At 36.9% G+C, this 24,115-nt stretch overlaps 1 protein-coding gene across 5 annotated transcripts; it reads right to left on the bottom strand.

Moving 5' to 3' along the window:
• Window positions 1–142: 142 nt before the first annotated feature.
• capn3a (calpain 3a, (p94)) lies at window positions 143–24,082 on the bottom strand. 5 transcript variants are annotated; one of them, XM_051869008.1, is made up of 21 exons: window positions 23,188–24,082; window positions 18,474–18,543; window positions 17,953–18,071; window positions 17,731–17,864; window positions 15,042–15,210; window positions 14,282–14,365; window positions 14,077–14,171; window positions 13,161–13,238; window positions 12,811–12,971; window positions 12,260–12,429; window positions 12,125–12,136; window positions 11,748–11,956; window positions 9,293–9,329; window positions 6,632–6,745; window positions 6,440–6,497; window positions 6,294–6,358; window positions 5,812–5,880; window positions 4,129–4,207; window positions 3,891–4,031; window positions 2,542–2,600; window positions 143–2,400 (listed from the first exon to the last, which is right to left on the bottom strand). In XM_051869008.1, exons 1-21 carry the CDS (start codon window positions 23,530–23,532, stop codon window positions 2,374–2,376), a joined length of 2,295 nt encoding a protein of 764 aa, XP_051724968.1. In that variant the 5' UTR covers window positions 23,533–24,082; the 3' UTR covers window positions 143–2,373. The 5 variants fall into 5 exon arrangements, 4 of the variants coding, with proteins under 4 accessions (XP_051724968.1, XP_051724969.1, XP_051724970.1 ...); XM_051869009.1 differs by having other exon boundaries at window positions 3,891–4,007; XM_051869010.1 differs by having other exon boundaries at window positions 6,668–6,745.
• Window positions 24,083–24,115: the final 33 nt, after the last annotated feature.

The raw sequence follows: 24,115 nt of genomic DNA, 5'->3' as shown, positions 1-24,115 counted from the left end.
AAAAAATACTAACCAGATTATAAAATAAATGGTGAAATGAAAAGCTTAGCTTTTGTTGAAAAGAACAAAAAAAAAAAGTACCATTTTTTTTGTAATTGGCACTTATGCTTGTGTTTAAATAATTAGGCTTTAAAAATCAGCATTTTTCTTTCTTGGGAAGGCACTTCAACCAAGAACTACACAATTATTTATTTTGTTAAACGGGTGAAGTCAGTACACTCATTTGAACAAATGGTAAAATGGGGGTCAAGCACAAAAACAAGAAAAAGCCTAGGTTCGACCCATGTCTTTGCCCACAATAATGAAATAAAGACCCTGAATGCTGCCATCCATCATGAGTTCTGAGATGTTCCCTGATGATTCTCCTCCAGTGGTTTTTGGTGATGATTTTTCCTCACCTGGTTCTTCATGTTTTTCAATTCCTATTATGTTAACTTGCAAAACAAAAATGTCTCCATAAACAACCAGGATTTGAAACAATAGACACCATCTACATGGCCCTGCTTTGTGTTTTTAATGGATTTTGATATTACCAAATGGGAACAAAATGTGAAGATGGGATGAATGTAAGAGTACATCTGGGTAAATATGGAAAGACATTATTTAAGAATGAATCAGAGAGAGTGGTAGTATGATGAAGAGTTTCCATGTGTCTGAGAAGCAAATGTCACATAGCAAAAAGGATATGAGAAGAGAAACAAGTAATGCTAAGGCAACCATCAAGATGAGACTTTGTTCAGACAAAGTCTGATTTGTTGGCGTATCCAAAAAGTTTGTTTTTTGTAGTCTGAGCTCACATGAAACCCAATGTTCACAAACCTAATCTGAACCACATCCATATGTGGTGTGAAATTGGAATCAAATCTGGATTGCATTTCAGTGTGAATGGTCAGATTGGATTTGAAGTAATTCTTCCTCATCACTTGTAAGGCACTGTGTACTCAATACACAAAATTGTCAAGAATTATACACTGCCCAGCCACTGTTTGGATATAAATAGGCAAATGCTTAATCTATGACTGGATCATTATTGCTGTAATTATGTTTCTAGCATGTTATATGTTTGCCAACAGTTCTTCTAACCCTAATTGATGGAGTGTGTAGCTTTTCATTTCTTAAACAACCATGTAGAAAGACACATCATGGCCATATTCCAGGATGACAATGTCAAGATTCATCAGGCTCAAATTGTAAAAGAAGGGGGAGGGAGCATGAAGAATACAATATCTTGACCAAAAAATTGATGTACTTCTTGATGGAAATAAATGTGATGTTAAATTAAGAATGGTCCAAGGCACTCGAATCATATAGAAATACTTTTTTTTTATTTATTTTTTTAAAGCCTTTATTTCATCATGGCAAAATATTAAAAAAGGTGACACGTACACAGTCTGCACACCTACGCATTGCGGCTGATTTTGCCTTCCGTCAGGGTGTTGGTGTGATGTTATTTCCACCAAGAGGCACATCAATTTTTGGGCAAGATATTGTATTGACAATACAAGAGGTGAGCACTCTGTAAAGTCTCCTCCAGCACATTCTAAAGACTCAATAAATTTAAGGTCTGGACTCAGAGGTGCCAATTCATGTGTGAAAATTATTCTTCATGCTCTCTGAACCATTCTTTCACAATTTGAGCCTGATGAATTTTGCCTTTGTCATCCTGGTATATGGTCATGATGTGTCTTTCTACAGGGTTGTTTAAGAAATGAAAAGCTACACACTCCATCACTTAGGGTTAGAAGAACTGTTGACAAATATATAACTTGCTAGACTCTTAAGCATTTGCCTATTTAAGTCCAAACAGCGACCTTTTTTTCAGGCAGTGTATATCCAAATCTGCTTGTTCTTGTCTGAATCTAGTGTTATAGTTTTATATAATATTAGATAATCAGTTATATATTAGGTCCATTAGCATATGGCAAAGAGAAATCGCAGCATCGTGATAAGCATCTTTTGAGGCTGGTTGAGGTAAAAGAAAAATACTGTCTGTAGCACCAGTGTAGACAAACTAAATGTTCATGATGACTTTGAGGAACAAATTACGACAGAAAACCAGAAACCTTGCTAAAATTTAGACAATGACGTGCCTCAAAAGTCGCTTGCGCACAACGCCCCTGAAAACGTTTCCTCCGCAATCTGACTAAAAAAGTGACATCTGTCTATAACACTATTACTCATTTCACCCATCTTACCCTCCCTTATAAAACTGAAATAAAGAGGAGTAATCATGTAAAGTTTCTAGAGCTGGTGTTCAATGTGGGCTGAGGTACAGAGAAAGAGGTAACAGTAGTCTGGCACATTGAGTGTTGAGGTAAGAGCTGGTAGTTCTGGTCCTTGCCGAGTCTGGGCTCGCCTGGATCTGTAGCTGGTCTAGGCATACATGGTTAGCTGGAGCCACTGGAGAAATTGAAATAGTGGTTTTGTAATCAGCTAACCTACAGCTTTAAAAGGAAGGCTTTTGACGTTTGAAACTAAGGACACAGACATGATGCTACACATTAAATTATATCTTATGATCACTGATTGGTGTCCACTCACCTCCAGTACATTAAGTCTGATAGTGCCATCTCCACATTGATCAAAGGCATGGAATGCTCCTACAAAAAGAACAAGTTCACTCCAGACAGTACACATGTATGTTGCATGATTTTTAGCACACACAAGCCCCAAATCAATTGTTACTAAAATTTTAAAATGAAATATCGTAACTAAAATGTATTATGTTGTTGGACCATTTTCAGGAAGTGGTTCTGTTTGCGTTCCTCATGACTTACTGATATAATTGACAGGATGTTGAACTTAGTCATCCCATTTTGATACATTTTAGGCCTGGTTTCACAGACAGGGCTTAGATTAAGCCAGGATTAGGCCTTAGTTCAATTAGGGCATTAAAGTAGCTTTTATAAACGTGCCTTAGAAAAAAAGATTTCTGGTGTGCGTCTTGAGACAAAACAAACGTTTTTTTAAGATATGTCAGTGCAAGATGCTTTTAGTTACAACAGCTCAAACATGCATTTTAGTTTGTGAAACCGGGGGTTAGTGTTTAAAGAAGTTTAATTTAAAAAAATTTCTGAAAAACGTGGAAATATTCTTTATCCTCGCGCATTCTGTTCAACCCTGTTATGCTGAGATTTGTTCCATTGTTTTAGTTCAATTAAGACCGCATTGCACTAATCCATTCCCTCATTTTAGGTAAATAATGGCCACGATTTAACGAAGTTAAAACAAGGGAATGAATTAGTACAGCGTGGCCACTACTGAACTAAAACGAGAGAACGAATTTATAAAACGTGGCCACAAATTAAGTTGTAGGAACAAATTCTTGATTTGTGGCCTCAATATTGATGTGCAAGGCTCTGTATAAAAAAAAAATAATAATAATAATAAAAAAAAGCTTTTTTTAAATAGTCTTTCTGACATCATATTTAATAGTCTTTAATTATTATTTCATTGTTTATGCTTAAATTGACCTTATCAAGCTCAATGGTTCAACTCTGTTATGAGGGGAAAAAAATCAGCGATCAGTCAGCAATTATTATAGAAAAAAAAAAGCTGTTCTTGGCACAACCCACAAGAATATTGACTGCAAGAAATGTTATGATATTTCTTTGCTAAGGCTGTAATTAGTCCAAAGACATGTTGAATATAACAGGGTTGACACAAAACACTTTTTTGCTGTTGTTGTTGTTTTTAAGCACGATTTTTTTAAGCAAACTTACTAAGACAAAATTAATATATTGTAGATGCAAAATAATGTAAATATTGTTTAACAAAAAAAAAATTAACCATCTTAAATACCACCACTTCCTGATAAATACACTGTATACTAATATTTGTTGTACTATTTGTCAGTGAAAAAGATGTGCATTTGCAGTTCAACAACTTACTGAACATCCCCTCCAGTCGCACAAGACAGCTAACAAAACTGTCAAAGTCGACGTTCATGTTTTCATTGGCATAGCGTATGATGACGATGTCATACAGCTGGTTATTCAGACGGAACCCTGAGTGGGACACAAAACACGTGACTGTACAGTGACAAGTCCATTAGTGTTAGTCTAGTCAAATGTTCTTCGACATAAGAACAGATCCACTTACTGTAAAAATGCATGAAAACCTTCTAACCTGCATCATTGATGGCGTTTCTCATCTCATAGCTGCTGATAGTGCCAATATGATCAAAGTCATAGCGCTTAAAGATTTCCTGCAGACAAAATTCAAATAGTCAATGTGTGTAGCAATCTTTTTTTATACACTCACCAGCCATTTTATTAGGTATACTTTGCTAGTACCAGGTTTTGCTTTTTAAACTGTCTTAATTCTTTGTGGCATAGATTCAGCAAGGTGCTGGAAACATTCCTCAGAGATTTTGGTCCATATTGACATGATAACATCACACACTTGCTGCAGATTTGTTGGCTGCGCTTCCATGATGCGAATCTCCCATTCAAGCAAATACCAAAGATGCTCTATTGGATTGAGATCTGGTGACTGTGGAGGCCATTTGAGTGTAGTGGACTCATTGTCATGTTCAGGAAACAAGTTTGAGATGATTTGTGACGTGGCATGTTACTCAACAAAACTGTGGCATTTAAATTATGCTCAGTTGGTACTAATGTGCAAAATGTGCCAAGAAAATATCCCTAACACCATTATACCACCAGCAGCGTGAACCACTGACACAAGGCAGGATGGATCCATGCTTTCATACTGTTTACGCCAAATTTTAACCCTGAATGTCATCTGAATGTCACAGCAGAAATCGAGTCTCATCAGACCAGGCAACGTTTTTTTCCAATCTTCTATTTTCTAATCTTGGTGAGCATGTGTGAATTGTAGCCTCATTGTCCTGTTCTTAATTGACAGGACTGGCACCCGGTGTGTCTTCTGCTGCTGTAACCCATCTGCTTCAAGATTCAACGTGTTGTGTGTTCAGACTTACTGAACTTACTTAGTTACTGTTGCCTTTCTATCAGCTCCAACCAGTCAGGCAATTCTCCTCTGACCTCTGGCATCAATAAGGCATTTTTGCCCACAGAACTGCCACTCACTGGATATTTTCTCTTTTTCGGACCATTCTCTGTAAACCCTAGACATGGTTGTGCATGAAAATCCCAGTAGATCAGCAGTTTCTGAAATACTCAGCCCGTCTGGCACTAACAACCATGCAAAGTCACTTAAATCAACTTTCTTCCCCGTTCTAATGCTCAGTTTGATCTTCAGCAGATTTTCATGACCATGTCTACATGCCTAAGTTGCTGCCATTTTTGCGTTGAACAAGCAGTTGAACAGGGGCACGTTCAAGCTCAAACCGGTGCGCGTTTTGCTATGGTTTCCGGGTTGAATTACTTATTTCTTGGAAACAGTGTGCAACGGGTTAGAGATACGTTTTCTCTTGTTTGGTGGGTGTGTCAAAAATGTAAACCCAATCAGCAGCAGCATGTATATAAACCACGCGGGATTAAAGAGACAGCTCGCACAATGGGTCCAAGTAAAGTCGTTTACAGCTGTGTTCTCTTTATTCTGTATGGCAAGGGCAGTGACTGTAACATCGAGCGTATTTTGCAGTATTAAACACGTATTTATACCGATTTCATCAGGCTCCGAAATCTCTTCAAAAAGAATACAAAGAATGGCCTTCTCAGCTGCCATAGTTGCAACTCTTGCGTCATCAGAACAGGGTGTTCAACACACCACCGTTTCCGTTTAAAAAACGTTTTGCAACGTTTTGTCGGGGCTGAACGCAGCCCAGGTGTACCTAATAAAGTGGCCGGTGAGTGTGTATATGGGGAAAGAATGAGGACAAACCTGCCAATGTTTGATTTTGTTCCACAAGTGTCTAAACTCTTGCAGGTTAAGTCTTCCGGTTCCATCCATCTGTGTGATAAGGATTAAGAAAACTTTGCTTGCAATATTCTACACTATCACCTCTGCTTTAAAATGAAATCTAATGTAATTCTAACAACGAAACTATGAGTTATGATGCCTAAATTGACATGTGAATTCAACTGATAAGAATATGAATTCCTAACTTACTGTTACAAGGTTGAAATGTAGCGTTCTATGCTTTCGTTTATCATTAGTAATGAAAAATTACTATAATTGGCACATAACAAGACTCTAACCATATTAACTGGTGGAAACAACTGACATGGGAAAAAAAAGGCACAAATGTTTTGGATAAATGCTTCAGAAGGGATTTACCATTACCAACATTATGCTAACATAATATTTTTGCTTGATAGCACAAAACAGATAGCAAATGTATGTAATCTTGATACAAAGGATACATCCATGAGGGCGATCATGCTTCTACAGCTCTCTCGACTGAAGCCTTCAGTGTGTATGTCCTTGTCTGTAAATAGCAGATAGTTTCTTGAAGACAGTATATAGAAAAAACAAAACCCAGAAACAATCAACAAACAAAGATACATACATTTAGACACCACCTTGTTCAAGACATCTTTGAGTTCATTGGCTGAGATCTCCATTTGCTGCAAGATACAAGAATAAACAGAAAGCCAAGTGTGGTGTTTATTACGGCAAAGTGAAACTGTCATGATATTGCTGTTACCATTGTTACCACTGGCATGGCCAATTACCGGTCCCACCCCACCACCATACTCACACTCCCCCCAGCGCTCAGTGGCTCCCCAGTACTCACGTCCCCCGCGATCTGCTGGAAAATGGACAGGAACTGCTGATCCTCCTCACTCTCTTCCCCAGTTGAAGCTGGAGCCGGCTGATCAGGTAGTTGCAAATTACACATGTCAGAATTGATTTTTCTCTTTCATTTTCATTGTGTGAGAAGCTAAAGATTGGTGTGAACGGGTGTTTATTCTCAATAATTAATGCCAATATTGCTTGGCCAGCTTTTGCCCTTCAAAATAAGAGTCAAATAAAATATTGAGAAATAATAGAATGAACTAAAAACTTTGAAAGATTTATTATAAACTACATTTTCTGTAAAAAAGTGCTCGCCTGTGTAAAATCCCCTTGCCAATGGGTTGCAAAATAGTTCTGACTGGTTTTTAGTTTGTTACTTCATAGTTGCTAAAGTGTTCTGGGTTGTTGTTAGAGAATTGCTAGGTGGTTGCTTTCTGGACCAAGTCGAAAGAGTCCTTACCAAGTTTCTATGAGGCCAGATACACAAAACTTCTTTCAATAAAAGAAGTTATTAAATGAATTCTAAGAATATAAATTCTAAAACATTCATGAATGTTCTTACGTGCAATTCTAAACAAATTCTCAAATATCTGAAGAATTTAAGAAGAAAATGACAAGCTTTGGTGTTATCTCGTATGGCAGTTCTTGCTAAGACTTGTTTTTGTAGAACTGTTACTGAATTTCAATTTAAGCAAAAATGTCAAATAACGTATAATCATGATCAATGTTGTCACTTAAGAGTAGTCTTAAGAGTATTATATGTAGCTAATATTATGTTGCGATGCTTAAAGGTGCAGTAAGCGATTTCTGAGAAACACTGTTAATATTTAAAAAAAAATCAACCCAAACAAACACACACACCCTTTGTTCCGCCCCCAAAATTTGTGAACATGCAATGTAAGAGTGGATATCTCTTTATCACAGCTAAAGCAAAGCAAAATAATTCTTCGCAAAAAAATAAAGTGAAGATGACGAACAAATGACAAGGAAGAACAAATGAACATATAGTACACAAGAGTATATACAAGCAAGAGTTGGTTGTTAGTCACCAGCAGCACACCAGCTCCAGACAAACAATGGCACTCAAAACTGTCCTGTTACTATAGCTAACATTACAACAACAGCATATCTTGGTTCTGTGAAACACAGCAAAACCAATGTTACTCAGGTATGAAGCAGAAACAACGCAACCTTGCTGTCCATTTTCAGGCATTTTCTCTTAGGTCTCTCCAGTGCTGGAAAGCTTTTCTAATATTAACGGGGGTCCTGAAGCTCTTGCCTGATCATAACCCTTCTTTTTCCAGTGATATTCCTCTGACCTTTTCTCTTTTGTAATGTCTCTCAGCCATCTCTCTTTCTACAGTCTTTTTTCAAATTTCACTCTCTCTCCTCCCCCAACATGAGTGGACACGCCCCCTACTGCTGATTGGCTACAACTTTCAACAGCGTTTCGTAGAAATCGCTTACTGCACCTTTAATATTTGCAACACCCTAATAAATTCATTAAACATTTTACTTTTAGAGATTTTAGACAATTTGGAGGTTATCCTAACTTTAACATGTTTCTTACAATGATTTTTAAGAAAAAAAAAGTTGTGGGGGAATACAAAATATTCTTAACTTTATTCGTGAGTGAAAAAATAAGAAAATCACTCATTCTTAAAGGGTTAGCTCACCCCAAAATTCTGTCATTAATTACTCACCCTCGTGCCGTTTTACACCCGTAAGACCTTCGTTGATCTTCGGAACACAAATTAAGATATTTTTGTTTAAATCCGATGGCTCCGTGAGGCCTACATAGGGAGCAATGACATTTCCTCTCTCAAGATCCATAAAGGTACTAAAAACATATTTAAATCAGTTCATGTGAGTACAGTGGTTCAATATTAATATTATAAAGCGACGAGAATATTTTTGGTGCGCCAAAAAAACAAAATAACGAATTATTTAGTGATGGCCGATTTCAAAACACTGCTTCAGGAAGCTTCGGAGCATAATGAATCAGCGTGTCGAATCCGCAGTTCGAAGCGCCAAAGTCACGTGATTTCAGCAGTTTGGTGGTTTGACACGCGATCCGAATCATGATTCGACACGCTGATTCATTACGCTCCGAATCTTCCTGAAGCAGTGTTTTGAAATCGGCCATCACTAAGTAAGTCGTTATTTTATTTTTATTTTTTTTGGCGCACCAACAATATTCTCGTCGCTTTATAATTTTAATATTGAACCACTGCACTCACATGAACTGATTTAAATATGTTTTTAGTACCTTTATGGATCTTGAGAGAGGAAATGTCATTGCTCCCTATGTAGGCCTCACGGAGCCATCGGATTTAAACAAAAATATTTCAATTTGTGTTCCGAAGATCAACGAAGGTCTTACGGGTGTAAAACGGCACGAGGGTGAGTAATTAATGACAGAATTTTCATTTTTGGGTGAACTAACACTTTGATAATGTTTTGTCTCTAGATGTCTCTAGAAGTCTCTCCTATTTCAGTCTATGGGATTTTATAAATTTTTCCATGTATAGTTCAGTACTTAGGGTTATGTGATTTGGTACTATTTTGAATAAGGGAACCTGTTAGCTGAACTACAAACATTTTTAGATGATCAAGTACTTACCACTGGATGATCAGCTTCAATCCTGTTCTCTATCTCCCTGAGAAGAAACCAACAAACACTTGTCACCATAGTAAACAGCACAGTTCATCGAAGAGCTATCGGGGAGCCTTTGTTTTTTTCCATGTAGGTTTTCTTTATATTTGAGCTTATTCTTTAGTATGTCTTTCCTGTCTTTTAAGCCACTTTGATAAATAGCCAAATAAGCTCTATTTCTGGTTACATCAGCCATACCATATGTGTCTGTTTTTCTGTGATAACTGATTAGGAGTTACTCATACTTACCATGTGTAAATAATTTTAAAGTATGATTACCTTAAACTATCATTAATGATAAATGTTAAGGTTAATTCTCTGTATGGTTAAAAAAAGGTGAAAAGTTTGATTAATGGTTACAGTGATTATCACAGGGCCAGTGATTCATTTACATTCAGGCCACAGCAAGAAACTGGAAATAATTTTTGACATTATCCTGATTAAAATACTGTGAATCCTTGTCATCAGGGCTTGAACCTGCAGCATCATCAGTATTCCTTGGAGACCTTCAGCAGTCCTTTGTGTGTCCATGTCTTCCTTGTAGCTGAAGTTTAATTGTGCGTCAAGTTTGGGTCAGAACTGAAAGGAAATGTTTACCAGAGGGTCCCAAATTGTGCTGTTTCTTGTCCTAAAAAAGATTCCATTACAGCCTCGAACTGGGGCCGATTTCTTCCAGCTCTACAAATCAAATTGTCATTAAAATTTTTGTCCTTGTGGTTTTCTCCACCCCTTTTCCCAATTGTTTCCCATCACTACTGTAAAGAGAACTACTATGAAATTACCTTAGTATTCTTGTGATAATAATATAACCATGACCCTGTTACTACAACACCATAGTCTTTGTACATAAAATATATTTTGGTGAGGATTTAAAGTGCCCTTTTGCACCCACTGACATGACATAACTTCTGCAACAGCTGCTTTCAAGCCAGATGTTTCAGAAGTTCTTCACCTATGACACAATTTAACGTAACAGAGTACTTACAAACAACTACAAAAGGCAAACACCAGAAAAATTAGGATGCCAGATCAGTGTTACAGAGTTAATTTTTACGGAGCTCCACACATGACATGCAAAAAAAAAGTAGTTTTCGCTGGAAATTGCGTACATACGTCACTCGCCTGTGTGTGTCTCGTCATATCCGTAAATAGAGGAAAGTTGCTCCGGCTACTTTGACGCATGTATAGTGTGGGAGTGGAATAGGTTAGTTGTCACAACGAGCAAGAAAGGTTGACATGGATCAGCTAAATCTCGAGCTGCTGGGAAAAAACACTGAATAGAGGAGAGTCTGTGGCAAAAGAGAACGCGACAGAGTTCATAATAAAACAAGAACCAACATTGGCTTGGCTTTTTAGAGATGGCGAGAACTGAGGGATTTGAAATGTTGTAAAAGTGATGTGGAGATGGTGCTTTTATCACTCAACAGGTGAGTAAGGTATTTTATTATATTTAACAGATAAACTGCCATATGTAGCTCTCTAACAGAGATCATTATATATTATATATATATATAATATCTCTTTAGTCTAGTAGTGAATATTTTGTGAGCAGTAGGATAATCTCTCTCTTCTTTTTAGTCATGAGAAAGAGCCATATTCCTCCGCTCAGCCATGCAGAGCTGAAGCACAACCAAAAAAAATGTTCTTTCACAAAATGCAGTTTTGTTTTTTTACCACTAGAGGGCCAAAAGTTACACAGTGTAACTTTAACTAAATTAAAACAAGGAAATGAATTAGTACCACACAGGAACAACTTAAGTCGTGGGTGGGAATTCTTCATTTGTGCTGACAATACCTTATCTATTTTTAACCCCCCCATTTCATGTGCAGAGCTCCGTAAATTTTTCCTCATAATACAGAAGTAATTTTCTTGGGAGCCATTCACACCAAATGGGTTCTTGTGTTTAAAACACAGGGCAGTAAAAAAAAAAAAAAAATTAAAGTTAGATTTTAATTGAGAGCCGCATTTTTAAAACGTGTCATGCATGTGATGCTGCAAAAGACACAAGATGGTCAAAATGGTCCGTCTAGCACGTTTACATAAAAAAAAACAATGATAAAGCTGCACAGTGGAATAAAAAACGCTTTCTGTGTGAACAGCCCCTTAACCAGCATTTTTTGTTTTCCAGAAAAAATGATACATTTACTTGAGAACAAGAAAAAAAAAAGAAAGAATATTTAATTTCCTTTTAATTAAATTTATTATTATTAAAAATAAAAATTAGTTATTTAATTTAATTTATTTTACAGTGGGTAAATTTATCCTGGATAAGAATGTTTAGATATATTTTCTAGAAATCAAGACAAAAATACTGATTAAGAAAATAATGTTTTTGCTTTGTGAGGAAAAATGTACTCAGACATCATTGTACAATAAAAACAAAAAAACACCAGCCCTCCCATCCCTTCTGCTCTCACTCACTCAGAGGTATTTCTCTTTTCAGAGAAGACACGGAGGATGAAGTCGCCTTCCTGGTGGGGCTCGTAGGTGGAGGGAATGATGACATACTCCCCAGGACTCAGACGGAAACGCTGGGTCACCTCTCGCAGGTTAATGTAAGCTCTGGAACGGGCTTTAGAGGAGTTAGACATGAAGAACTCCTTCTGCATGTGCTGCTTGTTTCCATGCATCTGACAGAGAAACACAACAGCAGCAAAAAAGGGAATTTGATCAGACACAGCCACAAAGGAGTTTATATTCTATCTATAAAAACAACACTAGTTCTAAAAGAGCAAAAAGGAACTGCATGAATAGCATGATGTCTTGGGTCCAAACATTGGATCTTCATATTTTCATACCTCCTTTGGCACCTATGGGCAAATAGAAAGAGTTAAAAGAGTGTTTGATCCACCATCAACCTGATCTTTATCACTAATTTCAGTGAGGTTGTACATGATTATCTCTCTGACGGTTGAATAAAGTAGCATTGATACCTCATAGATGGAAAATCCGATAGTGAAGAGATTTGCACCCAACTTGCGTTCTCTACGTCTGTTTTTCTGCATTAGAGCAACAACAAAAGTGCAAGCTACTTCATTATCCTCCGGGTCATCATCTTCCTCCAGGAGACGCAGGCGGTATTGTGGATTTGTCCAGAATGTGTCTATAGGTGACCACACAAATAATATTAATACCATAAAGTAAGCACCATAAAGTAAACATTATCATAATTCATCAACAGTAGATTAAAGCAATCAATGTGGGCAATTCCGTGATTGCAAACTGGTCTGAAAGTGCAAGCCTGTAGAACCTGCAACAGTGCCAAGTTTTGACTTTGAAACATGCAGCACTTACATGAATTTAATTAAATCATAGCCTTTTGGAATTTAATTATCACATTAAGTCGTATCACAATCCATCCCCAAATTTAAGACCTTTAAGATATTTAATTGGACTTTTTATGACCTGAAACTTGATAAACTTAAGAATTTTTATGAGGACTCAGACTTTTAAGTTCTTCACTTTATTAAAAAAAAACACCCACCTGGATAATTCCTGCATCCTCCAGCAGAGCATCCTCTTACCCAGCGTCCCTCATTAACAGACACCGTCCATTTGTGTAACTTGTCATCCTCCAGAGCATCAGGGGTCAGGTTGCAAATCTCTATTTTAGTGTAATTTTTCTTAAAATCCTCAAATGACATCCTATGGGTTGATGACAATAATGTGAATAATTATCTTTGTGAATAAAGATATGGACTTATATTCATGGTCTTGGTTTTGTCATGGACTTGGACGCATGTAGACTCGCTTCTGGACTCATTCACAACACTATATCTGTCTCAAAAATCATTATGAGGGTATGTTCGTTTTGTTGTTGCTTTTTTAACTCACCAGAATTCTCCATCTTCAGCATTCTGATGCTGGAGTTTCTCTTTTTCAGTTTTTGAGATGGTTTCCCACTCTTTTGAACTGCAGAAAAAAATAAACAATTGTAATAATTGTATAGCAATATCAATTTTTAACCCTGTAAAGCCAGGAAAATGAAATAATAGTCAGAAAAATAAAATATTTCAAATGGAACAGTTTATTGAACCTTTAGATATTTTTTAAGAAATTTTAAGAAAAATGCTTTTTGTTAAGTATCATATTTGATACTATTCAGGCTTTTATTTTAAATTTTATTCAGAGGCCATAAACTGAACAAAATATGCAAGTGATATATATATATATATATATATCACTCTATATCTCTCAATAATATGTCTTCATAAGATGATATTTAAATGCTTTGTTTTATGATCAATGCTCTGTAGTTTTTATTGTGGGGGCAAATCACAATGTAATGTAATACAATAATGATTTAGAGATGTACATATAAAGCCTGATGTATCATATTTGACACTTACATTTTAACATGATTTTTCTAAAAAATGATGTATGGATAATCAAGTAGACATAAGTTACGTCAGTCCGGTAAGGGTTCATCTTGAAATATTAACAATATTGAAGTTATTCTTACGTTTACTTTATAAAAATAAGTAAAGATTTCACAGCAAAAAAAAAAAAAAACGTGTATCATGACCTGAAGGTGGACGTTTTCATAATGATACTAAAAGGCCTTTTAATCGCTTATTAAAAGTATAAACTATCAATCAGACAACAGAACGCATGTAGGAGATTGTGTACAACGAGTTATACAGCAAAGTTTTGATCATGTTAGAGGCCTTAGAAATTTGTATATCAAATATGATATAAAAGGCTTTATAGGGTTAAATCGGTCTAAATTCAGGAATAAGCAGATACTTACTTATCACTCCAAGGTCCGTTCCATTCAACCTGACCCCAGGGGTTACGCAGACGCACCAGACGCACTTTAGACTCCTTCTGCTGAGACTGTTTACACTGCAGACAACAAATATCGCAAATATCATCAGAAGTTATCAGAGATAAGTTAGAAACAGGACTATTATACAAGAAAAAAACATAAAAGTACAAAATGATAGAATGTTTACCTCCTCTACAGCAGTAACAGAGTAGGCATGACCCTTCACAAGACCTGTTGTGGTACGAGTTTCAAAGCGGGCTGGAACCAGGGACTGTGGGTAAAAATTAAATTGCTTTATGGTAGGATACTAAGATTTGGACCAAAAGTTATCATTGTTTTTATAAAAAAATATTTACTATCAAGAGTGTTTTAAAAAGGCTATATTATTTACAAAGTCTTGATTTTGTTTCACTAGAACAGGTTTTAATGCTTGAATGTTCTAAAAACACATTATTTTTCTCATTATATTTGACACTGTTGCAGCTCCTCTCTTCCCAGTCTGTCAGTAACGTTCTGTTTAGTTCCTGTAAATAGGAACCCCCTCCTTACGAAAAGCGCAGTGTACTCTGATTGGTTGGCTGGACCAGCGTGTTGTGATTGGTCAACTGCTTTCAGCGAGTTTCAACACACTTCTACTCAATTAGGCCTTGCCCCTTTTTTTTGCACAAGCCTTAGGCAGAAGTTATTTAAATGAGGGATATTGTGTTTGTTCCTGGAAGAAAACTAATGACTACAATCGAGATGTTTCAGTGCTTACTGATGTAGAGAATAACTCCCTTTAGAGCGACTTTGTGCTTTTTTTAACTTTGCAGACTTTTGTCATGCTCAAACTGCAACATTACACACTAAAGAAAGTTGAAAATTTCAAAAAGCATAAGTCTTCTTTAAAATAAAGAGCAGAAAATAAAAATGTAGGCCATTAAGCTTCCATCTTCTGCTTGACTCACATCAATGGAGCAGCCCATGAGGGAGCCTCTCTCCAGAGCTTTCTTCATGATCTTATACAGCTCTTTAGGTGCCTCCTTCATCTCATAGAATTCAGTCACTCCACCGGTGAAGTCCTCCATTCCCTCTGCAGTGTTTCCACCCTTAAGAGCCTCATAGGAACCATGAAGCCTGAACAGGAATGCACAAATTACATTGAGAGAGCAGGTGCTGTATGCACAAATTATATAATGAATTCCTGCTGTACTTCACTTACTGTATAGTATTGGATGCAATTCTTTAGCTCGTTTTCAGGCCCCTAAAACACCATTGTTGTGTAAATGAATGGCCAAAATGCATAAAAGTTTTCCATTTTTATTTGAAAATGGTGTTGTGTAAAAGGCCCCTATGAAAACAGTCTAAATTCCGAGATATGAACTCGAGAAATAAAATCAGAATTGTGAGATAAAAAGCTATTCCTTTTCGCTATTACCTTTTTTTATTCTGTGGTAGAAATGGGCAAAAGTCTAGCGCATGTTTACATAAGGGGGCGTTCACACAGTACGTGTTTTTCCATTCCACTGCACTACTTTCCCATTGTTTTTCAATGTAAACAAACACTAGATGGACGTCTTTAACCGTTGCACCTTTTGCAATGTCTCGTGCATGACACGGCAGTCTAAAAATGTGGCGCTCAAGTTAAAAGAAGTTCAACTTTTAAAAAAAAAAACGTGTCTCTATACCTTGTGTTTTTTTGTAGTTTAACTGACGTGTGTCTCAAGTTTTTAAACAGCAAAAACGTGTTCTGTGTGAACCTACCCTAAAACAATGGAAAAGCAGCACAGTGCAATGTAAAAATGCGTTTTGTGTGAACAGCCCCTTAGTAATTTTTGCCCAGACCTTCAACCCTGTAACATTCAACCCCCCAAAATTTTGAACTACTACAACGAGTAACTGTATATTTAGGATTGGGGGTATGATACAATATGATACCTCAAATTGGCCATGTACTTACAGTATCTCACAGAAGTGAGTACACCCCTCACATTTTTGTAAATATTTTATTATATCTTTTCATGTGACAACACTGAAGAAATGACACTTTGCTACAATGTAAAGTAATGAGTGTACAGCTTGTATAACAGTGTAAATTTGCTGTCCCCTCAAAATAACTCAACACACAGCCATTAATGTCTAAACAGCTGGCCACAAAAGTGAGCACACCCCTAAGTGAAAATGTCCAAATTGGGCCCAATTAGCCATTTTCTCTCCCCGGTGTCATGCGACTTGTTAGTGTTACAAGGTCTCAGGCGTGAATGGGGAGCAGGTGTGTTAAATTTGGTGTTATCGCTCTCACTCTCTCATACTGGTCACTGGAAGTTCAACATGGCACCTCATGGCAAAGAACTCTCTGAGGATCTGCAAAAAGAATTGTTGCTCTACATAAAGATGGCGTAGGCTATAAGAAGATTGCCAAGACCCTGAAACTGAGCTGCAGCACGGTGGCCAAGACCATACAGCGGTTTAACAGGACAGGTTCCACTCAGAACAGGCCTCGCCATGGTCGACCAAAGAAGTTGAGTGCACATGCTCAGCGTCATATCCAGAGGTTGTGTTTGGGAAATAGACATATGAGTGCTTCCAGCATTGCTGCAGAGGTTGAAGGGGTGGGGGGTCAGCCTCTCAGTGCTCAGACCATACGCCGCACACTGCATCAAATTGGTCTGCATGGCTGCCGTCCCAGAAGGAAACGTCTTCTAAAGATGATACACAAGAAAGCCCGCAAACTGCTTGCTGAAGACAAGCAGACTAAGGACATGGATTACTAGAACCATGTCCTGTGGTCTGATGAAACCAAGATAAACTTATTTGGTTCAGATGGTGTCAAGCGTGCGTGGTGGCAACCAGGTGAGGAATACAAAGACAAGTGTGTCTTGCCTACAGTCAAGCATGGTGGTGGGAGTGTCATGTTCTGGGGCTGCATGAGTGCTGCCGGCACTGGGGAGTTACAGTTCATTGAGGGAACCATGAATGCCAACATGTACTGTGACATACTGAAGCAGAGCATGATCCCCTCCCTTCGGAGACTGGGCCGCAGGGCAGTATTCCAACATGATAACGACCCCAAACACACCTCCAAGACGACCACTCCCTTGCTAAAGAATGTCTCCAGACCTAAACCCTATTGAGCATCTGTGGGGCATCCTCAAACGGAAGGTGGAGGAGCGCAAGGTCTCTAACATCTCCAGCTCCATGATGTCGTCATGGAGGAGTGGAAGAAGACTCCAGTGGCAACCTGTGAAGCTCTGGTGAACTCCATGCCCAAGAGGGTTATGGCAGTGCTGGAAAATAATGGTGGCCACACAAAATATTGACACTTTGGGCCCAATTTGGGCATTTTCACTTAGGGGTGTACTCACTTTTGTGGCCAGCGGTTTAGACATTAATGGCTGTGTGTTGAGTTATTTTGAGGGGACAGCAAATTTACTGTTATACAAGCTGTACACTCACTACTTTACATTGTAGCAAAGTGTCATTTCTTCATTGTTGTCACATGAAAAGATATAATAAAATATTTACAAAAATGTGAGGGGTGTACTCACTTCTGTGAGATACTGTATCTATTTTACATCAATAACAAGATGCTCTAGCTTTTAAATATCAAGGACTGACCAATTCCTAAACAAAAGACGTCAAGCATTTGACACTTACTTAGCATAAGCTTTTTCCAGAAGAGCACTCCAGAATTCATTCCTTTCAGCTGACTTGGTGAACACCAGCTGGTTGTTGAAGGTGGGAATGCGGTCATCAACAACAACATCCACCCAGTCACCATAACGCCAGAACTGAGTTGGAAAACAAACAGAGGAAGACATGGAAATCAGGCATAATGAAGATATTAATTCAAAAGCTATTTTGCTCAAAGACACCGACCTGGAAATGGAAAATTCCGGCATAGCCTTCAGAGAAGCTCTGATCTTGAGGTATAACTCGATATAGCAGCTTGTCGTTTAGAGTCAGACACGCAATGGCAGCAAGCAACCAGCAGTCTCCTAAAATAAACAAAAAATAATATTTCACATATTTTATATAACGTACACATAGACCTATTTGCAGTAAAACTGGGGCGTACATTGCTGAACTCAGCATTTTTAGATGGTCCAGGGGAACATGCCAGGTTGGTAATCTACTCTATGTATTAGCAACCTTTGTGTCTTTGGGCTCTTTTATTGCCCACATGGGGTCACAACAATAGGAAGCTCTGCTAGTTGGATTCCCTTCCAACAGAGTAAACACAATATGGAGGGGTCCCTGGATTGTAGGCCTGTATATGGGGGCCAAAGAGAGGTACTCATTGCCATAAAGCTGCAATTTGACTGTAAACACACTCTCCAAAGATCAGGGTAAATAGTCTGTACCATTATAGTGTTAATGTATTAAAGTGTTAATCTTACCCAGGTCTCCCTGGCAGATATCTGTCCTGCTAGCGCCTCCGACAATGAACTGTGGGTTTTCACATATCTCCTGCAGAACAAATACCATCGAAGTGTTTGATTGTAACTGAATCAAGAGCTTTGAGATTTTACACATACAGTAGTTTGAGAGATACAAAGACTGATATGATCTCTGATGTTTTGGATGAATAGATGGATGGAGAGACTAGTTATCACATGGGAAATCTGTCCCAAGGTTTTAAGCTGGAAGTATGGAAGCCTGTTTTCACCTCAGAGTAAGAGTAATAATAATTATAAGGTAATTGTGTATTTCTTTGTGAAACTAATGTAATTGTGATCATAATTGCACTTCTTTTTCGCAATTGTGACTTCATATTTCACAGTTGCAACTTTATATCTTGTAATTGCGACTTTATGTCTTGTAATTGTGACTTTATATGTCACAATGTGACTTTATTTCTTGCTTTTGCAACATTATACTGTATTTTACAATGTGACATTATTTCTCGTAATTGCAGATTTATATCTTGCAATGGCAATTTTAAAACTTACAATGTATTTCTCACAATTGCGATTTTATATCTCACAAATTTACTTTATTTCTCACAATTGTGACTTTATTTCACACAATTGCGACTTTATATCTCACGTGACTATTTCTCACAATTGCGACTTTATATCTCACAACGTGACTTTATTTCTCACAATTGTGACTTTATATCTCACAACGTGACTTTATTTCTCACAATTGCGACTTCATATCTTACAATGACTTGATTTCTCACAATTGTGACTTAATATCTCACAATGTGACTTTATTTCACACAATTGCGACTTAATATCTCACGTGACTATTTCTCACAATTGCGACTTTATATCTCACAACGTGACTTTATTTCTCACAATTGTGACTTAATATCTCACAATGTGACTTTATTTCACACAATTGCGACTTTATATCTCACGTGACTATTTCTCACAATTGCGACTTTATATCTCACAACGTGACTTTATTTCTCACAATTGTGACTTAATATCTCACAATGTGACTTTATTTCACACAATTGCGACTTTATATCTCACGTGACTATTTCTCACAATTGCGACTTTATATCTCACAACGTGACTTTATTTCTCACAATTGTGACTTAATATCTCACAATGTGACTTTATTTCACACAATTGCGACTTTATATCTCACGTGACTATTTCTCACAATTGCGACTTTATATCTCACAACGTGACTTTATTTCTCACAATTGCGACTTTATATCTCATAATGTGACTAGTTTTTGCAACTATGAATTTATATCTGTGTGACTATTTCTCACAATTGTGACTTAATATCTCACAACGTGACTTTATTTCTCACAATTGCGACTTTATATCTCACAACGTGACTTTATTTCTCACAATTGCGACTTCATATCTCACAATGACTTGATTTCTCACAATTGTGACTTAATATCTCACAATGTGACTTTATTTCACACAATTGCGACTTTATATCTCACGTGACTATTTCTCACAATTGCGACTTTATATCTCACAACGTGACTATTTCTCACAATTGCGACTTTATATCTCACAGCGTGACTTTTTTCTCACAATTGCGACTTCATATCTCACAATGACTTGATTTCTCACAATTGTGACTTAATATCTCACAATGTGACTTTATTTCACACAATTGCGACTTTATATCTCACGTGACTATTTCTCACAATTGCGACTTTATATCTCACAACGTGACTTTATTTCTCACAATTGCGACTTTATATCTCACGGCGTGACTTTATTTCTCACAATTGCGACTTCATATCTCATAATGTGACTAGTTTTTGCAACTATGAATTTATATCTGTGTGACTATTTCTCACAATTGTGACTTAATATCTCACAACGTGACTTTATTTCTCACAATTGCGACTTTATATCTCACAACGTGACTTTATTTCTCACAATTGCGACTTCATATCTCACAATGACTTGATTTCTCACAATTGTGACTTAATATCTCACAATGTGACTTTATTTCACACAATTGTGACTTTATATCTCACGTGACTATTTCTCACAATTGCGACTTTATATCTCACAACGTGACTATTTCTCACAATTGCGACTTTATATCTCACAGCGTGACTTTTTTCTCACAATTGCGACTTCATATCTCACAATGACTTGATTTCTCACAATTGTGACTTAATATCTCACAATGTGACTTTATTTCACACAATTGCGACTTTATATCTCACGTGACTATTTCTCACAATTGCGACTTTATATCTCACAACGTGACTTTATTTCTCACAATTGCGACTTTATATCTCACGGCGTGACTTTATTTCTCACAATTGCGACTTCATATCTCATAATGTGACTAGTTTTTGCAACTATGAATTTATATCTGTGTGACTATTTCTCACAATTGTGACTTAATATCTCACAACGTGACTATTTCTCACAATTGCGACTTTATATCTCACAATGACTTTATTTCTCACAATTGTGACTTAATATCTCACAATGTGACTTTATTTCACACAATTGCGACTTTATATCTCACAACGTGACTTTATTTCTCACAATTGCAACTTTATATCTCACAACGTGACTATTTCTCACAATTGCGACTTTATATCTCACAATGACCATTTCTCACAATTGTGACTTTATATCTCATAATGTAACTCATAATTTTGACTTTATATCTCACAATGTGACTAGTTTTTGCAACTGAATTTATATCTGTGACTATTTCTCACAATTGTGACTTAATATCTCACAACATGACTTTATTTCTCACAATTGCGACTTTATATCTCACAACGTGACTTTTTCACACAATTGCGACTTTATATCTCACAACTGCGACTTTATCTCACGTGACTATTTCTCACAATTGCGACTTTATATCTCACAACGTGACTATTTCTCACAATTGCAACTTTATATCTCACAGCGTGACTTTATTTCTCACAATTGCGACTTTATATCTCACAATGACTTTATTTCTCACAATTGTGACTTTATATCTCATAATGTGACTAGTTTTTGCAACTATGAATTTATATCTGTGACTATTTCTCACAATTGTGACTTAATATCTCAATGTAACTAGTTCTCATAATTTTGACTTTATATCTCACAATGTGACTAGTTTTTGCAACTGAATTTATATCTGTGACTATTTCTCACAATTGTGACTTAATATCTCACAACATGACTTTATTTCTCACAATTGCGACTTTATATCTCACAACGTGACTTTTTCACACAATTGCGACTTTATATCTCACAACTGCGACTTTATCTCACGTGACTATTTCTCACAATTGCGACTTTATATCTCACAGCGTGACTTTATTTCTCACAATTGCGACTTTATATCTCACAATGACTTTATTTCTCACAATTGCGACTTTATATCTCACAACGTGACTTTTATTTCTCACAATTGCGACTTTATATCTCACAATGACTAGATTTCTCACAATTGTGACTTTATATCTCATAATGTAACTCATAATTTTGACTTTATATCTCACAATGTGACTAGTTTTTGCAACTCTGAATTTATATCTGTGACTATTTCTCACAATTGTGACTTAATATCTCACAACATGACTTTATATCTCACAATGTGACTATTTCTCACAATTGCGACTTTATATCTCACAATGACTTTTTCTCACAATTGTGACTTTATATCTCAATGTAACTAGTTCTCATAATTTTTACTTTATATCTCACAATGTGACTAGTTTTTGCAACTGAATTTATATCTGTGACTATTTCTCACAATTGCGACTTTATATCTCACAACATGACTTTATTTCTCACAATTGCGACTTTATATCTCACAACGTGACTATTTCTCACAATTGCGACTTTATATCTCACAATGTGACTTTATTTCTCACAATTGCGACTTTATTTCTCACAATGTGACTAGTTCTGATAATTTAGGCTTTATATATAACAATGTGACTCTTTAAACTTTATCTCACAATTATGTGTTTCATTTTTTATTAAAACAGGCTTTTTTTGTAATATAATCATGAAAAGGGTATTTTTTAAAAATTAATTTCTGGTTAAGTCAAGTCACAATTATATCAGGGTAGGCTGTTATGGGAAATGTATTTGTTATAAATTTATTTACTACAATATCTGTTGGCCTAAACCAGAGTTTCCCAAACTGGGGGATTCAGGAGTTAAATCATAAAAACATAAAATTAAAAAACAAAAGTAAAATAAAAACAATCAAAATGAAAACTTTTTTTTAAACCAACATCGAAGAATCCTGAACATACAAATGTGTTGTTAAATAACTGAATTAACTTATAATTAAGTAATATAACAATGAGTTGAAATGTTCATGTTAAATTGTACATTTCATGAATTGCTTTGTGCTTCATAATTAAATACCCTTTAATATGCTATATGCATTGTGACAACTGAATAGTGTGAAAACACCCTTGCAATGGGGCCATCTTGTCAATAAAAGTCAAAGCATGTTCTATCAACTGCATTTTTGTCATCTGACCATTTTTCATTGCCCATTAATGTGTATATGTACAAGCAAATAAATATATTTTTAAGGAAGTCCAATTAGTTGCATTATTCCATCCATCCCATGTGCCGTTTCCACATCCCACCCGCAATGTTAGTCCCAGTCCACTTGAACCCACATAGGCCCTCTGCCTCCTACCTTGGGACGCTTCCAGATGATGTTCTTGACTTTGTTAGACTTGTGGCCCAGCTCTTTGTAGCCAAGGGAGTCCACAGTGGCAGGGAAGGTTTCATCCTCAAAAAGGGTCTTTTTCTGGAGATACTCCTGCTTGAGGGTGTTGTAGTCCTGGTCGCTGAAACGGAGGGGTTTGCTCAGGGACCCTTCACCATCCCTTCTCTCTCTCTCCCGGATTAACCGGTCGCAAAAGAAACCAGACGGCGTATAGGGCATCTTGACTCTCTGGGACAGTGTTTTTTTTAGGGATTGAAAACACTGGCTTTTGCCACCACAACTTAAGTCTTGCAAGCCAAAAATCCCTGGCATAAATTCAAAGAGCTGATGTCTGATTGGCTCTCTTGCTAAATGACGCAACTTTCATGCGGTCAGGGAGTAGAAACCAGGGTTAGAAGAAAAAGACAACGTGTGAACACACTCCTTTTACGTGCACAAACACCTACACACAAACACACCTGCATACATACACATACATACACAAAATGCTACAGTCTTCTATTTGGACTGCTCCCATTGGCTGATGAACAATGAGTATTGGGCGACAGTTGCGCTCTCGTGCCACCATTGTAGGGTGACACAAAGGAAAGCGGCCCTGCAAAGAGATGCCAGTGAGATGGCCTGCCTCAGCAGAAGGCATTCACAGCCTTTAAACCTGTTCTCAATAGAGTTCAGCATTAAGCACTCTCAGCATAACGACAGTAGGCTTGACCTAACTTAACAAAACTCTCTATATTATGTCACTTTATCAATGGCTCATTTTTGTGGGTAATTAACGTCCATGCTCAGTGACCAAAATTGTTGAATGTTCAGTTGTATCATACAACAGCAGTCGAAAGTTTGGGGTTGGTAAGACTGAAAATAAGTTCACCAATCATATTGTGAAATATTATTA

Source organism: Ctenopharyngodon idella, chromosome 17 (genome assembly GCF_019924925.1).
Source record: "Ctenopharyngodon idella isolate HZGC_01 chromosome 17, HZGC01, whole genome shotgun sequence".
Taxonomy (NCBI): Eukaryota; Metazoa; Chordata; class Actinopteri; order Cypriniformes; family Xenocyprididae; genus Ctenopharyngodon; species Ctenopharyngodon idella.
The sequence above is the reverse complement of the archived record's forward strand: the minus strand, read 5'-3'. Positions and strand labels throughout refer to the sequence as shown.